Below are 18699 nucleotides of genomic sequence, written 5' to 3'. Positions count from 1 at the left end.
TGTGAGAGCTGAGCATATTCGAGGCCTATCCAGAAGGTATCCAGCCATGTAATAAGAAAAATAGAGACATTTATTGAAGGAGATAGAAGAAACATCATACATAGGACAATGACACCTCAGTCCCCTTCAAAGTAGGCATTTTGGGACCTCACACAGTTCTCCCCGTCACCATCAGCTGCCCCATCATGTTTTCCTCAATCTCATTGATGGTCTGAAATATCTTCCTTTTTGAAACTGATTTTAGTTTTGGGTAAAGCCAGAAGTCGCAGGGCACCAAATCTGGTCTGTAAGGGGGCTGTGTCACCTGGGTGATTCGATGCTTCTCAAAAAATCTGCATGAGATGTGATACATGAGCAGGTGTGTGGTTGCGATGAAGCGGCCGATCTACCAGTTGCCCACAGCTGCAGCCTTCTGAATCATCTGAATAGTTTCTGTGGAAGAATGTTCAAGCTTAACACAAAATTTGATGCAGATTTGTTGCTCTGCTTGCTCAGTCATTTTAAATGCAGCGGCCACACCGTACTCATGCTCACTCAATGATGTCTACTGCACCCACTGACCAGTACAGGGAAGTCGTCATTGTTCATGCAGGCACATTCCAGTCCACCATCCTTCGTTGTCAGGTTACATCAATGTCATGCAAACCATTGCTGTTACATCAACAATGGTTGGACTTTTTCCCAACAGACATTGAATGGTGGATTTGTCTTTCTGCCTTTTTTTAAAAGTATATATTTTACTAGCTAATTTTTCTCATTTGCTCTTTTCTAATTTTGTTGCAAATTAATTTAGGTTCTTTCAAGATGTGGCTTCTTAGTTCTTCATGGAAGGAATTTCTATTTTAATTGTTGAACTATATTTCAAAGATAATGTAACAAGTTTGCTGAAATAGTTATGCTAAAACTTACTAGATTTTAACCAACTGTAAATAATTTTACTATATTAATATTTTCATTTTTTCCCCTATATCCAGTTAAAAAATCTAAGTTTAGAAGAGCTACAGATGCGGTTAAAAGCACTGGACCCCATGATGGAACGAGAAATAGAAGAGCTTCGTCAAAGATACACTGCAAAGAGGCAGCCTATTCTAGATGCAATGGATGCAAAGAAAAGAAGGCAGCAAAACTTTTGAGTCTAATTTCTTCTCTGTTTCTTTAACTTTTCTGGAGACTAAGAAACCACTAAGAATTGAAGGAATAGTATGATTTCTTTTTAATCCCTAAGATTTGTGCTCTACAACTAGGCAGTTGTCAAAAACCAGTTAGTACATACCCAGGTAAATTCCCTAAAGGCACAAGTTACAACAGTATCCATTATGTTTTCATTTTTAAATGATGAAACAACAGATAATGTATTCTTCTCTGTAACTGCCAGCTACGTACCCACACCATAGCTGTGTTATAAAATGAAGGCTGAGTTTAGAGGTTTTGAAAATCCAAAGCTATTGTTTAATTGTATAGCACTGAAGGGCTTTATGTTACAATATTCTTTATTCTTATCTAGTAGCCTATTTATTATATCCCCTTAGGTAAACTTATTTATTTATGCCATTTCACTTTTTTTGTTTTTTTCTTCTAAGAACAAGATCAGGATAGCTTTGGTGCTGATAAGGATGTATTAATAGATAATAATGTTCAACCAAATTATACTTTAAGCAGAGAGCTATGGGGTACATGCCTTGATTTCCAGGACAGTTTTCCAATAGAAGCAAAGCAATAATAGCAAAAGTACCCACATGGGCCAGGTGTTTTTTTTATACTGAAGCATTAATTCCATTTTTACCTCCTGAAATTTTAACTTTTTAATTCTTGATGTTTGGTACAAATAGAACTATATATATTTAGTCAGAGTTAAATAATGTTTAATACCAAAGAAATCAGTGGAACCCTTGTACAAAAAAAAAGGTATGATAAATATTTTAAAAGAAATAAATCCTTAATACAAATGTAATTTCTTAATATTGTTTTATGTTTCATATGTAAGTCTTATAACTCAACTGTGTGAAACTATAATAAGCTCATCAAATTTATTTCTGAAAATGTGCTTAATTGTCACAGGACATTTTCATTGATTTCATTTATTTCCTGGGAATTGGTAAATATTGTGTGCCTGACAATAATAAAATAGCAAAAACATTTGTGCTGAACTGTGCAAGCCTTGGGGACTGACAAAGAAAAGATTAAAATCATTATAAAGGAACTCATTTTTAAGCTGAATGAACATTTGTGTGATTGAACTGGGACCAGTCATTTTCTAAGCTACATCTGGCCATCTTGACAGAGTTTGTTCTTTTGTATAAATCATAAAGACAAATAAATTTTACTGTGACACCCAGCATACTTCATCTCTATAATTTTTTTCTTTTATTACTTATCACCTCAATTATCATTTCAAGGTAAGGAAGGTATATTATTAATCAGGACAGGCAAGATTATGCAGCAGTAACAACCCCGAATCTTAAGCGGTTTAACAGAATAGATTATTTCTCCCTTGTGCTCCATGCCCATCCCAGTTGGCTATAGAGAACAGCACTGAGATTTCACAGATTTGGAGCCCCATTGCCCACCACATTCCCCTACAGGGTTGGCCCCTGGGAATACGGAAACCGAATCACAGGGGAGGCACCCACCTTCCCAGGGAACACAGGCTATTTTTTACCACTCCACCAAGGTCTGAAAAGCCAGAGAAGTATACCACCTAATGGAAAACAATAGAAAGACTTCTTATTAACCAACTAGAACAGTGCCACTCATACAGAGGTGCCTGGAAAGAGAAGGAATCCATAAAATACTGTGAATAACCAAAGTAATGAGGCAGTTCAGAAAGAAAATGAAAAATCTCCAGAAAATAAAGACATGGGAATATGTAATTTAAATGACAGAGAATTCAAGATTGCTTTTCAGAAAAAACAAGATGCAAGAAAACACAGATAGGCAGTTTAATGAACTCTGGAACCAAATCAACAAACGGAATGAGCACTTTACCAAAGATTTAAAAACTTTAAAGAAGAACCGAATAGAAATTCTGGAGATAAAGAACGCAATAAAAGAGATCAAGAATGAACTAGCAAGCACGTGAAATACAGCCGACCAGATGGAGGAGAGAATTATTTGTATCCAAGATAGAAATCTAGAAATGACACAGGAAAAAAGAGACTTGAGCATTAAAAAAGAAGGAGAAGGAGAAGAAGAAAAGGAAGAAGGAGGAGGAGGGGAAGGGGAAGAAGAACAAGAAGAAGAAAAGAAGGAGGAGAAAGAAGAAGAAGAAAAGAAAGAAAACTCCATGAGAACTGACTTATCAGAAAGACCAATATAAGTATAATAGGCATACCAAAAGAGGAAGACAGGGGAAAGAGAACAGAGAGCCTACTCAAACATATCGTTGACAAGAACATCTCAAACTTGTGGAAAGAGATCCTCGAAACCAAGAAGCAAAATGAACACTTAATTACCTCAATCCAAAAAGGCCTTCTCCAAGGCACATTGTATTAAAACTGTCAAAAATTAATGACAAAGAAAGAATTCTCAAGACAGCCAGGGAAAAGAAGAAAGTAACCTATCAAGGTTAGCCGATTGGGTTATCATTGGACTTCTTAGCAGAAACTAAATAAAGCTAGAAGACAGTGGGACCAAAAATTCAAAATACTGAAAGAGAGAAATTACCAGCCAAAAATAATATGGCCAGCAAAGTTATCCTTTAGATATGAAGGGGAAATACAGACTTTACCAGACATGCAGAAGCTGCGGGAATTTATCACCAGAAGACCTCCATTGCAGGAAATAATCAAGTCGGTTACTCTATCTGAAACAAAGAACAAAAGGTCACAAAACTATGAGTAAGATCACCAACAAACAACATAAACAGGGATAATTTTTGACAAAAAAAATATGTAAAAGGGGAGGGGGTAAAGATCTGAATAGGCAAAGGAGGATGGAGATCAGATGCATTTAGAAGAAAAAGGCTACTATATATGAAACTTTTTCATAAACCTAATGGCAACCACACACACACACACACACACACCCCTCCAAAAATGAGACACATAACTTAAAAAAAGAGGAAAAAAGTATTGAATACCACCAAATTAAAAACAAAGGCAGAAACAAAAAGGGAAAGAACGAATGGAGGCACGGAGCTATCAGAAAACTAACTATAGGAAATCCTTGTACATTAGTAATTACCCTAAATGTAAATGGACTGAATTTACCAATAAAGAGGCATAGAATAGCAGGTTGGATCAAAAAACAAAATCCAACCATATGCTGCCTTCAGAAGACACATCTAAACTGCAACAACAAAGATAGACTCAAAGTGAATGGGTGTAAAATGATTCTCTAAGCAAATAGCATCCACAGAAAAGTAGATGTAGCCATGCTTGTACCTGAAAAAATAGATTTAAAGATAACAAGAGACAAAGATGGACATTGTATAATGATAAAGGGGATACTACATCAAGAAGACATAACATGCACCCAATTAGGGAGCACCAAAATATTCAAAGCAGCTACTAGCAACTAAAGGGAGTAACTGACAAAAAAAAAAAAATCATAGTAGGGGACCTAAATTACTCCATTGACAGTTCTAGAGAGACTATCCAAACAGAAAATCAATAAAGAAATATCAGTCTTAAATGACACATTAGGCCAAATGGGCATAATTGGTATTTATAGAGCCTTTCATCCCAGAACAGATTATACATTCTTCTCCAGTGCACATGGAACATTCTCAAGGATAGACCATATGCTGGGTCACAAACTAGCCTCAACAAATTCAAAAAGATTGAAATCATACCAAGCATATTCTCTGACCACAATGCTTTGAAATTAGAGATCAACTGCAAAAAGGGAGTAAACATAACCCCATGAGTATGTGGAGATTAAACAACACTACTAAAAAATGACTGGGTCAAAGAAGAAAAGGTGAGATCAAAAGATAGAGACAAATGAGAAGGACAATATGGCATATCAAAACTTTTGGGATGCAATGGAAGCAGTAATAAGAGGGAAGTTTATATCATTACAGGCCTATTTTAAGGAACAAGATAAATCCCAAGTAAACAGTTAACATTACATCTCAAAGAACAAGAAAAAGAAGAACAAAAGAAGCCTAAAGTCAGCAGAAGAAAAGAAAAACTAAAAATTAGAGCGGAATTGGATGAAATAGAGAAAAAAAGATACAAAAATTAATACAACAAAGAGCTTGTTCTTTGAAAAGATTAATAAAATTGACAAAACCCTGGCCTGACTTACTATGTAAAAAAAAAAATAAAGGACTCACATAAACAAAAGCATAAATGAAAGAGAAGTTACTGTAGACATCACAGAAGTACAAAGGATCATACTAGAATACTATAAAAAACAATATGCCACCAAATTCAATAACCTTCAAGGAATGGATAAGGCCCTAGAAATGAATAACCTTCCTAAACTGAAACATGAAAAACTGGAAAATCAAAATAGACCAATAAACAGTGAAGCAATTGAAACAACCATCAAATCCTCCCAAAAAATAAAAGTCCAGGACCAGATGGTTTCATTAATGAATGATAGATGATTGAATACAATGGAATGCTACTCAGCCGTAAGAAAAGGTGAAGTACTGCCATTTGCAACAACATGGATGACCTTGAGAATATTATGCTAAGCAAAATCAGTCATAAAAAGCTAAGATCTATATGATTTCACTCACATGTGGGATATTAAAAAACCTCATACACAGCCAACAGTATGGTGTTACCAGAGAGAAGCAGGGCGGGGGCTATCGTAAAAGGTAAAAGGGGCCAAATGCAAGGTGACCGAAGATGGTTCGACTTTGGGTGGTGCAATGTACAGGTCAAGTATCATAGAAATGTACACTGGAAACCTATGTCATCTTATAAACCAGTGTCACCCCAATACATTTAATTAAAAAAATAAATTCGGGGTAAGCAGAAAAAAGGAGAAGAAACCTCTTACTATTTTGATCTTGGTTGCTGAGAATGTTCCAAAAATAGGTAAGTACTTTCTGCACACCCCCATTCTTTAATAAATATAGTATTGGAACTGCAATTGAAGCCAAAGAGTGAGGGTTTCATCTTGCTGAAAAGCCAGCATGGTTGAATATGTTGTTCTATAAATGAAAAAGTTTTTTTCTTTGATTTAATGAACTTCGATGACTCATTTCTACAGACTTACAATACATTTACCTTATTTTAGCATAATAGTTTTACGTTCAAAATATGAGCTAATGTTGCTAATATAAACCAGAGAAGAAAATGTATTTATTTAAGTGGATTTCAAAATAATAGCACCCATTATTTGGGATACTTACTATGTGTCAGACACTATGCTACACAACCTTACCTATATTTCTTACATGCTTTTGTATTTCTTTCTTCTGCTTTTTTACTGAATCACATACCTAAGGTTTAAAATCACTCTCATACTCACTGAAGGATATGTAGCTTCTTTAGTGGAAATTATATATTAATAAGATGTTTTTAACTTTATCAGAGGAAATTTTTCCAAACTACTGACACATTAGCATTCAGTAAGAATGCTATTTTCCTGTCCTATATGTTAAAGATTAATGATTAAAGTAAATCCTGATAATACTAATAATACAACATTCTAAATAGAACATCATTAAAAAAAAAAAAGAGGTGCATTGCAGTACTAACCTCTTATTAGGCACAGGCATTTAGTTCAGTATTTCTGTTCTGGAGCACTAGATACTCTCTTTTTGGCCCCAAAGACCAGGAATTTGGGATCTAATGAGCTAATTACTTTTCTGTGCTATTTAAGCAACGTGGTCAGATCTGGACCCAAGGGCGTCTAGTTGTACCCTAGTTGAGTAGTCAGATGCCACCGATGCTTAACTCCAGGGAATCAGTCAGCTTCTCCTCATTTCATATCCACAGAAGACACCTTCAACCTCAGCCAATCACTTCCCTGAGTCACAGGAGGACCCTAAGAGAGAAAGTAAGAGACCAACTCAATTCTTCCACTTAGCTTAGAAAACAGCTCCCTCTATTCTTACACCAGATTGCATCATTCTTCAGGCTCCCTGCCACCATTTTTTCCCACTCAGTTAAGCTCCTTCAATTAAAATTCTGATTTGGGGTCACTCTTGTATTCACTGAACTTTACCTACCAAGTTAAGAATGAACTCCGCCTCCTGACATTCAAGACCTGCAACTTGCTTCATTTGACATGACCTTATGTTACATTACTGTCCTATTTGAGCCCTTCCTTCCACCAAATGAACTGCTTCCAAACTCTCTTACAATTAATTATCTTCGTACTGGATTATAAGACTCCTGAAAGCAGAGACTTGGTGTTTAACCATCTTGTTTCTCCACAATGCTCACCAGGATAGTAAATGTAATTGGTAGTAAGTAATGTTTCACTGAATGACATTAGCTCAAACTACAAAATTGTCATGAATCATATAAGCTAATCTCTTTCACTACATCCAGGTAATCATGATAAGAACAATAAAATCAACCAGATTTTGAGCATCTAAGCCATGGGTTTTTGATAAATTATCTCAAACCTTCACAACAAGATGCATGCATAGTCTTTTTCTTAGAAAAGAAAGGATCAGAGGTTAACTGAGGTTACAAAGCTAATCAGTACCAGCATGATGAGCTTTAACTCCTGGTTTGCGTGTCTCCAAAACCTTTGCTTTTTCCAATGTGGCCAAATTCAGGGCCACATTGCCTAATGAATGCAGGAGATCTGGCTGGCTTTAGAATGTTAGGGTTGCTAAGCCTGCCTGCTGATCTATCTTAAAAGGAGAAGCTTTTTAATTTAAATCTGGGAGAGGGCCATTGTTAGCTGATTTAAACCTTTTCTACGTTTCAGTGGAACCTACACTATCTGATATGGCATCCTTTATACATCTAGAGGGGAAAAAGGGTACAGTTACTTAAGTTTCCAAGATAAATTGTACAAAAACTTCTTTTTCTTTCATTATTAGGATATATCTGGCATTCTTTTGCTTTGAAAGCTATGTTTTTTGTAAAGTAAAATATGTTCTATTCTTTCCCTTACCCAAATCTGTCTTTGATAATGAGTACTTTAGAGAATGTTAATTAGCATAGTGAAAGTTGCACGGCCTCAGAAGCTAATTTAACTGGGTTCAAATCCTTTACACTTTTTTTTATTTTTATTTTTTATTTTAGAGGGGAAGGGAAGGAGGGAGGATGAGAGGGAGAGAAACATCAATGTAAGAGAGAAAGATCAATTGGCTGCCTTCTGCATGTGCCCCGACTGGGGACCAGACCCGCAAATCAAGCATGCGCCCTGACCAGGAATTGAACTCACGACCTTTTGGCTTGCGGGATGACACCCAACCAACGGAGTCACACCAGCCAGGACCCTTTACACTTTTTTGTTGCCCTGGGCAAGAATAATCATTCAGCCAATCTTTTCATTTTTTAAAACCTGTAATAATGAGATAATTGTGAAGATCATGTAAAATATTTAACCAAGTTCCTGGCACATGGCCCATAGATAAGAGCTTAAAAGTAAAATAAACATTTAACCATTTTCAGTTTAGTGCATTGTTTTTGCAAAAATGAAGAAAAGGGCTCTGTTTTTCATTAATAAGCTAATAAGCAAGTTTATTATAACTTCTAAAGTGCACTGGAGTCTCCTAAAACTCAAATGTGTCTTCCATTAAAACGCCTGGCGTAGTCTCAGGTAGTGATTTGCTCTGAGGAAAATTATATTCAATTTTTAAAAGTATTTCTTTTCTACCTAGAGCAAAGAAGTCATTACATTAGGCTAAGCTACCCCCCGCCCCTTAAGACTATCCTTTCTATTTTAGGCACATTGTTAAGGTAAGTATCTATGACCCCATTTGCGACGGTGTCAGCATAGGTCACTAGCTATTTATTAATAAAGGAAAGGAGCAAATGGAATCAGACGTTAAGCCTGATTCACTAGGAAGTTATAGCATTCACAGGCTCCCCAGGGGACTGCCGCATCTTCCACCAAAGGGACTTAGTCCCTGAGCAGTCCCCAAGCGGGCAGGAAGAAATTCCCCAGGGGACAACTGGCCCAGAAACAGGATTATAAGGGGGCGGGGAGGAAGTGGGGGAAATATCTTTGCTAGGTGCGTGCACAGTAGAAGTCAAGATGGCACTGAGGGAGGTGAGCTCATGGGCAAATGAAAGCAGATGAAAAGGCAAAACTTGGAGCCATGCACAGTAGGAGCCAATATGGTGACCAAAAACGGGAATGGTCTAGCCTGGGATAGACTGGATAAGGGGAGGGCCCAGCAGAAGCCTGCAAAGAGCCAGAAAAGATTGGTTTGAAAGAAAACCTGCTCTTTCCCAAGCCCAAAAGGATAACATCAAAGCTGAACAAAGGTGCGCCCTCTCCGCAGCAGCCCTGTGACTCCAAGCGCAGCTCCGAGCGTGGGCCTGGGAGCAGAGGCTGCGCGCGGCCCGCGGAGCCCCGGGGCCGGCGTTACCGTTCTGGATCCTGACCCTCCTTGCGGGCACTTGTGCTCCCCAGGCCCAGGACTTCTTCCACCGTGAGGCGGAGCTGAGCCATCTGACTGGACACCGGGGGACAGTCCTTTGTTTTTGCTCCAATAAATCTGACCACTACACCTCATCCTCCTATGCGTGGGCCCCCGAAATGCTTTTCTCATGACTCCATGAAAGAATCCTATTTCCACAAGCAACGAAGACGCGTCAGGAAATTTTAAATGTATGCTCCTAAAGTTCTGTTTCACAAAAGCGTTCTTGGTCCTTAAAAGTATGAATCATGTAATTGACTGAGTTTCCTAATTTATTTTGTTCCCAGGAAGCTCAAAATCAAATTTATAGGTAATAAATAGCTTTATAGGATTCTATGATCTACATACGTACATTTCCCTGATCCTGTATTTATAAAAACCGAAAAAATTTTTAAAAGAAAGTAAATATCTGGAGGTGTCTTTCCACTGCACTTTAAAGGTTCTGGTTCCCTCTCGTGTAATTTTTATATCTTCTTAAGGGTCCTTGTGTGTGTCAAATAAGGTAATAAGTGTTAAGGGGTTTTGTTGTTCAGGTCCTGAACCTAGAACCCTGCTGGATTCTTCTCCACGTGAGTGTTATCACCAGGGAGGAAAGGAGGCTCCAGTGTATGAGGTTCCTGGAGACCGGAGTAACTCCCGTCAGAACTCTTGGGAATGAGCTAAGAGAGGGAACACGCGAATGCCCGCGGCCCTCACAGCCTCTGCCCTCAGCAACCTGGTCACATCACCTTTACACACAAACTGATCCGGGCTGACCAGGCAAGCGCTGTTCCTTCTGGACCCGGCTCAGCCCACAGGTTAGCCTCCTTCTCAGAGCCTACTGACCTCTCGGTATTTTTCCATTTTTATTGTTCTATTCATAAGCGACGTCACATTGTGAATGAAAAGAGAAGGCTAGGAAGAAGATAAATGGAGGGGGGCAAAGGGAAATAGGGTCTTGGGGTTTGTTTGTTTTTTTTTTTGGCAGGAGAGAAAGGATGCCTGTAACCACAAATTACAAAATAGTGTCATGCCCAATATTTCCTCAATAGAAAAACAAGTCTATTCCATTTTATGAGAAAGTACTAAAAGCTAATGAGTTTTAATTTTTTTCTAGTAGAAAATGCAGTGCCTGCCGAGGTTTAAACCAAGCTTCTGGTTGTTTTTTAAATTTTTAGAGAATTTTCCAAGGTGAGCTGTAATTAGCTGAGTGGAAGCTAAATAAAACCCGATACTAAAGCTGTCAGCTTTCAAATGCCCTCTCTGGAACGCTCCAGTATGCACTGGCGGGGCAGGCCTGCAGCTGGGCGTCTCTGTCCATTTCGTCCATGACGGCCTTCTTGCTTATTTAAAAAGAAAACATTCTAAGCAAAAATATTCAAATGAGAAGACAGAGCAGTGCTTGCAACCAATGTCTTTAATGTTAAAAACAAGCAGCACTGAGGAATCTTACACACAGAGCTGTTTCGTTACTAATGAATCCCTGTGCAAATGCATGCGTTCATTTTCTGTTGACCTTTCACAAAGAGCAGAGAAGTTTATTTCAAAAGCACACCAGCTGATGACCATAAATCAGTTTACATGCTTAGAATGTGGTCTTTGAAAATTATGCCTGATATTTGAGCCTGATATTAATGGACTAATGAACCTGGGCCTTAACAAGTTTCAGCAAGGCTTTTTGATTTTGAGGTTAAATTAATTGCTTTAACAAGTTAAATAGTGATTTGGGATATGATTCAGATTTTGAATCTGGCAGGCAATCACAGAAGTCCAAACAATGTTTTTCAAGTTCTTAATATGCAAAATTATTTCAGTTTCACACAAATCAGATGGGTTGCTAGTTTCTTATTCTTGTTCAATGAATTCTAAAATAAAGTCTTGCTGGATCCCTTGACATTTATTCAAGCAATGTTAGCAAATATACACAATAGACACAAAATGTGTCTATTGTAACTACTTCTTTTTTATTGAGTTTTAAAAAGAGAGAGAAAGAAACATTGGTTTGTTGCCTCACTTATTTATGCATTCATTGGTTGTTTCTTGTGTGTGCCCTGACTGGGGATTGAACCCCCAACCTTGGGGTATCAGGATGATACTCTGACCAACTGAGCTACCCAGCCAGAGCCTATCGTAACTATTTCTAACTTGGCTGAAAGGAAGCAAAAGCTCTTTCTGGCAGAAATGGCCTATCCTTACTCTGTACACTTTAAAGCAAATTCATTTCCTTAGATATTGAGGTTGTGATAAAAGGACAAGAAACCTTATATCTTTTACAGATTGAAACTCCTCAGAAATAGGTATCTTTGGAGCTCTGCCACTAACTTGCTGTGTGACCTTGGGTGAGTTATTTAACCTCCGCATAAGTCTCACCTTCTTTATCAAACAGCAGACAGCCTCCGAGGGTTGTGAAAAGTGACTGAGACACGCACGTAGAGCCCTGCGCATGGTGCCCAGCCCCCTGTGAGCACCAGGGGCTTGCACATTCTTTACTCATCAGCAAACGTCTACTGAACTGCAACGACATGCTAAGTGTGGAAATACAGAAATGAAGGCGACATGGTTCCTGGCCAAGAGCTGGTGTTTGTTGCCAGGTGTAGGACAGACATGCACAGCGTGGTACGTGGCATAAGAAAGATGCCTACAGAGCCCTGTGGGAGCAGGAACTGAGGCAGGCTTCCCTGAAGGGATGTTTGGACTGAGCCCTGAGGTTTGGAAAGGCCGGAGAAGGAGAAGGGCACTGTGGGAGAGGGCAGAGCCGACAGAAATTCAGAGAGATGAGGAGTATTTGGGAGACCTCTCAGTGTCTAAAAAAGTTCATCACACAATGAAAGCATTTGGTGAAAACGCATTGAGGAGCATCTGTCTTGCTTGCTTTCTCTATCTTGCAGTTAGGAGGTCACAGAATTAATGCGGTCCATTTTGTCTTTGTTTTTGTTTTCCCAAATCACATACTGTTTTTTAGATAAATTAATTCCAAGCAGTATCTGGCCTATTTCCTGGTGTCTATGTCTACCAGCCAGACTCAGCTATACTCATTTCTATAATTTGAGAGTATGAATAAATGATGTCTACAGAGGCTTGCTGAGGTTGGGTGTTGGGGTAAAGAGGCCAGAGAAAGGTAGGTAGAAGATTAGCAGCGGCATCTAAGAAAAAGGCTTAAACTCACTTCCTCAGATCTGTTCACTAGGCTCTTTGCCTTGGGTGAAACATTACTCCCTTTCTTGTCAGCAGTTTTCTTCTCAAAGCCCTTCAACTGAGGCAATTTACAAAGGATAAGGCATAAAGTATAACAAAGTAGCATAAATTAAGACTAAATAAGAAAAGATAAAGCAAAAGGAAAACAAAGTGAGAGAACCAATCTGGAGCCATAAATCATATTAATGGAAATGTTACTGACCATGGATTTGGTCCCAAGCTTTCTAGAAGTCAAAGAAAAAAAGGAAACCAGAAGCAGTTTACACTGTCTGTGCTGTCCGATAGGGCAAATCACTGGGGTTGCAATGTGGCTAGCCCCAACCGAGAGGGCCTGTGAGTACAAAATACACATTGTATTTTGAAGACTTAGTGCAAAACAAAATGTAGACTATTTCAATCATTTAAGGTATTCATTACATATTAAAGGAATAATATTTTGGATGTTGGTTTAAAATATCTTAATAAAATTAATTTTACCTGTTCCTCTTTACTTTTTAAACACGTAGCTGCCAGAAAATTTGAAATTTTTTACTTAGGTGACTCATATTTGTGGTTTGCATTATAAATCCATTGGATGTTGGTCTGTAAAATAAAAATTTTCATCAACTGATGAATGGACAAGTCAAGTGTGGTATATCCATGCCAGGAAATATGGTTCAGCAATAAAAAAGAATGAAATAATGGGTACAGAGTTTCTTCTGGGGGTGATAATAACATTCACAAATTGATAGCGGTAATATAATGGTTGCATAGCTCTGTGACTATAGTAGAAACCACTAAATGTAAGCTTTGAAAAGTGATTACTTTTTATATTTAGCTATGCTCTAGTCCTAAAAAAAATCTTTTTTTGAAACTTAGGCAGGGAAACAAACCCAAAGCATACTCTGTTGTTCAGAAGAAACCTAATACCAGTACCTAGATAGGATGTAAGGAAGAGCACGCATTGGAAAGCACGCCATCAATATTCAATTCAAGAGCAATGTTCATTATCAACATTCTCAGGAGTACACACAGGGAGGACCTTCGCACGCCTCCCTCGTGGGATTTCAATGTTCGTCAATGGCATCACACTCAGCTCAGTGCACACCTATATGCTAACCCAAATTCCCAAATTCCTGCCTTCAGCTCAGGCTTCTCCTTAAAGCTCCTTCCACTCGTACTGCACGCTCGATGTGACCAAACACTATTCCCCCCGTATTTTCTGCCCCGTTTGTGTTCTCACCTACAATCTAGTGACCACGCTGGAAACCTGGGGATCTGCATTGTCTTTGACACCACACCACCCCTCTGCCCATTCCGGCTTCCACAGCCTTCTGGCATCCGTGGCCTCGCGTGTATCCTTTGTCCACAGCCCTTCAGGCTTTCGTCATCACCTGCCCGGACTGTCACGGCCTGGTCTCTACTCCGGGCTTGTTCTGCTCAAATCGCCCCACCCCCATCTGCCCGCACGAAAAGTCCAGAAGGCCTGGGACGTACATCGCCGGCAGCATCCAGTTCATTAAAGCAAACGCGGCCCCCTCAGCTCTCCGCATTCCCTCCAGTGACCTCTGCCTGCTGCTGCCCAGGCCTCCTGAAACCGAAGTGGCCGATCCTACTCAGCCGCCTCGCTCAGCACGAGGTTGCCGCCTCCGCCTGCGCAGGCGCCGCCCACTGTCGCCGCACGTCCCCGTGGCACTACGGTACCTCCGCGTTCTCCTGTCTCTCCTCTTGCACGGAGGGAGGCTCGGCTCTGCACCGTGCTTTCCTCCTCTCCGTAACATCGGCACAGAAATGTGACTTAAGCTTTGGGTTTAGGCAAATGGCTAAGAAATCTTAAAAGCCCACTTTTTAAGTGCTAAACGCCCTGGCTTTTCTCCATGAGGACAGGGATCGTGCCTGTTTGCTCATCGCCGTGTTTCCAGTGTCATTCAGTGTTTGCGGGGTGGGTGGTCGAAAGATCAACGAGTGAACGAACAAAGGTACAGGCAGAGCAATGAATTGAAAACAGACTGCTTTCCTGAGAACGGCCCGGCAGGCACAACACTGGAGGATGTGTGTCATCTCGCACACCTGAGTTAGATTACTCAGGATCCTACTTTGGAACCTGGGGAAACGTTTACTTGCCCTTGAACTGAATGTGAAAATTCAGGTGAAAATACTGCTGCAGTCCCTGCATCCAACTACATAATAAGGCCTGAATGACTATGCCCCGGTTTCTAAAGGAGTCATGAGCTTCTTTAATGTCATTATATAGTAAAAATGATCATATCTCTGCAGTTTTACACCCTTTGAATCATACAAAACAGACTGATGCATCATATGAGCTTCACCAAAACATTAAAAAGGGGACAGACTTTTTTATTGTTTTGCTTTAGCAATGAAACAATTTAATTTTTGTTCCTATAATTCTTTTGCTAATGGTACAGAAATCTGTATGAAAAGTAAAGGATATCTGTTTTTGAGGGTAGCCTTAGGGCTTCCTGCACTGTGAGGGAACCATCACAGTGCTTTATAAAATAAAATATTCCGCTGATGAGCAACACTATGTGTCTTGCTACCAGTTCTAGTTTTTATTTTATAAACTCACTATATTTGTGATTAATATGCAAAATCCAAGGACTGACGTCAGTCCCGCAATCAATGCCATGCAAAGGCAGTAACATAGATATTTGTAACACTCTTAAAATTTTGCTTAAAGTGCAAAATTGAGGAATAAAGAAAGCTTCATGGTAAGAATTCTCAATCAGCTGACACATTTAGGCATTGGAGCCTAGAATCCTGCTTTGCCCTTATTCCTGTTCTTTACCCCAAACTGTGATGTAAAAGTAAAGGACCTTAAATAAAGCACTGTGGTGGTTTAATCTAGCACCTCTGAAAATGTTGCTGGTGCTAACATACATTCAGCGAACATTCAGGGCAGCTGGGTTCTAGAAACATATGTGCCAGAAATATTCAGAGGATTGGAACATGATCTGTGCCTCAACTAGAAACACCTGTAACGTCAAAGCTGCTACTGGTCAGGAACAGATCAGGTGCTTTGGGAGTTTGGAGAACTGGCGGGGCGTGCGGGGTGCTAGTCCAGGGAAAGGGGCTGTGGGCTTGAATTATGACCGGGGGCTGGCAGTGGAGAGGAGAGGCCAAATCCGAGAACTGTTTAGGAGACAGAAGCAGTGGAGCTGGTCTACTACGTGGCTTCGGGGGGTAGAGGACAGTGAGGGGTCAGAGACGGCACGGAGGGCCCAAAAGAGTGACGCAGCTCATTAGAACAGGAGTGGGTCTGAGGGATAGGATTTGAGTTCAGATTCAGACACATTGAATTTTAGACACCTACGACATGGCTGGGTGTCGGCACCCTGGAGGCAGTCGGAAAGGGGAGTCTAGAGCTGGATGGAAGATGCAGACCTGGAAATGAAGACTTCCGCTGTCAGGTAGGCGAGTAGACCAAAAAAAAAAAATCCCATAGACACTGTGCCACGTGAAGAGGGAAAAGGGGAGGAGCAAAGATAAAACCCTGGGGATAGGCAAAGCAAGAGGAATGCCCAACAGATTTTATAATAGGCAAAGAGGTATGAGGGGGAGCCGGAAGCCAGAGGAAGCAAGGAGGAGGAAATTCCCCATCACTTGTGTGGCACATGGTACATGCTTAATAAATGTGGGTTGAACAGATAAATGTAGTCAGTAACTACTGAGTTTCCAGCTGACTTCAAAGCAAATCTTTATGTCTGTGTTCATTTGTACCAGTGATTGTCAACATTTTTCATCTCATGGCATACATAATTAATTACTGAAATTCTGTGGCACACCAAAAATATAGATTTTTTGCTGAGTTGACAAAAAAATAGGTAAATTTTGATTCATTCACACTGGATGGCTATTGTTATGTCGGCTGTTGTCATATTTTTATTTAGCCAATCTAAGGGAAAAGGATTCAATATTGCATGTTTTAAAAATGCTTGTGGCACACTGGTTGAAAACCACCGATTTACGCTATAGTGGCTAGGACTGTTGGCTTTGGTGCCAGATAGAAGTAAGTTAGACCCCAGCTCTGCCACTTTCCAGTTGGACAACATGCCCAGATCCCAACGTACCCAGATCCCAAATGAAGATAATATTACTTGTCTCACTACTTGATCACCAGAGGGGGATGGATATATAAACGCTGGTACAACCAGACAGTGGAATGCTAGGAGCAGTGAAATACAGTAAGGTTGATTTTTATGAACTGACATGGAAAATAGTCTCTGAGTGATATTGAGGCACTTCCAGAATGGAGCAATCTACAAAAATACTCTTCGATTCTCCAGGTATAAAGATTGGAATATAAATAGGAAGCTCTGGAAAGGTATACACCCATGCAATTACTCTGTGGAGGGGACGGAGGTCAGAGGGTCATACGGGTTTAGATTTTTAGTTCTCCCTGTAAGGTTTGATATTTTTTATGATAAATGTATTCAACTCTTACTAATATAATTATCAATTAATTCACTTAAAATATGTTTGAAAATTATTTACCTCCTGGTGTTGTAGTGAAGACTACAAGACGACTAGAAGACTAAAATGAGATAATGACTATAAAACACACTCCCGGCCACAGAGGAAGCTCTTCTTACGTAGACCATACCCACCATGCCTGGTAAGAACTTCTGAAGAAGACAACAGCCACCAACATTTCTGCACACCAATTCTGTGCTTGTCACTTTCCTTATAGCACCGTTCTCTACAAGGTGAATGTTTTGCATGGCCTCAGGTTCCCTAGTCCTTTAACCCCTTTCTGCTTTAGTGTGCTGTATACAGAATGACAGTAATAACAGAACCTATTTCATAGCGTCATTGGGAAGATTAAGTGCATGCACAGGTGTCAAGCTCTCAGCAGTGCTTAGTGGGTGTCGTATTTACATCATCATCCCTATAGTCCAGCTGAGAAGACAAGTGCTCAAAAAGATGATGCTACTTAACCAAGTCTTCACAGCTAGGAAATATCTGACCTAGAACTTTAACTCACATCTATGTAGGTTTTTCCCCAGCCTACCAGGGGGAAGTGCCCCACTAAAAAAACCACACATATGCTCGTGTGGAATAAAACCAAGTACAAAACTGAATATGAACCAGGGGCTGGGGGGAGGTTGGGAAGGGGGTGTTACTGTTTAATGCGTACAGGGTTTTAGTTTTACAAAAGGGAAAAACTTCTAGAAATAGATGGTGCAGATGGTTGTAGAACATTGTGAATGTATTTAATGCCATTACACTGTACACTTAAAATGGTAACTTTTATCTTATGTATATTTTATCATAATTTTAATTAATTAATTAAAAAAACCCCAAATATTGGATAACTTTGCCTTTAGACTGCCAGGCTAGAAGCTGGAGCTTGTAGCCCAAGGCCCTGCCTACATGTCAGGGCCCTCAGCGCCTGGGGCCGCGGCCCCCGCAGGCCCATCTGTGTCCCTCCCCGGCCCCCACCTGAGCGCGGCCTGAGCAGCCTTTCTCCCCTGCTCTCCGCCCCTTCACCCTGTCCTGGCTCGGGGGAGTGGAGTTGGTGCTGGCTGCCACCGTACCTTCTGGTCCTGGCCTCCCGGAACCCGGGCACACGGTCTTCTCTCTGACGCCCCTCCTCACACTGCAAGTCCCCGCTCAGATGTCCCCTCTTCTCTGAAGGCCAGAGAGGTGCCGTTTCCATGCCCAGCCTCTCAGCTGGTACAGGCAGACAAGGCTCTCTTCCCACACAGGACACACCTCCCGCCGATCCCCCTCTCGCCCCTACCCCCGCGGCTACATCCCCTCCCCCACTAGCTTCATCAGGGTCCAGCCAGCGATGCGCAGGTTCCGTCAGTGCGCAGGCAGCGTTTTGCTTGGCTAACCGCAAAGAAGGCACACTTCAACGATGGACTCAGGTTTGGGTTTTCGGTTTTGGTTTTTTGCTGCACTCCATCCAGTACAAAGTGATCGTGCTGTTCCAACAGCAGCACTTCCAGCGCCCGCCCATCTAAAGGCTAACCGTGTGGGTGGCCTGCTGGACCCTGCCGAGGAGCGCAGGG

General features: G+C 40.5%; 1 protein-coding gene across 1 annotated transcript in view; it reads left to right on the top strand.

The window, feature by feature from the left end:
• The window catches only part of STK3 (serine/threonine kinase 3), a 243918-nt gene extending 241578 nt beyond the window's left edge, over window positions 1–2340 (top strand). Inside the window, exon 11 of the mRNA XM_054590312.1 lies at window positions 975–2340. Coding sequence (XP_054446287.1) covers window positions 975–1133 — 159 coding nt within the window. The 3' untranslated portion in view covers window positions 1134–2340. The remainder of the gene's footprint in view (window positions 1–974) is intronic.
• Window positions 2341–18699: the final 16359 nt, after the last annotated feature.

This window comes from Pteronotus mesoamericanus, unplaced genomic scaffold (genome assembly GCF_021234165.1).
Source record: "Pteronotus mesoamericanus isolate MK-2021 breed Mesoamerican mustached bat unplaced genomic scaffold, CSHL_Meso_final scaffold_174, whole genome shotgun sequence".
In the NCBI taxonomy this organism is placed as follows: domain Eukaryota; kingdom Metazoa; phylum Chordata; class Mammalia; order Chiroptera; family Mormoopidae; genus Pteronotus; species Pteronotus mesoamericanus.
The sequence above is the reverse complement of the archived record's forward strand: the minus strand, read 5'-3'. Positions and strand labels throughout refer to the sequence as shown.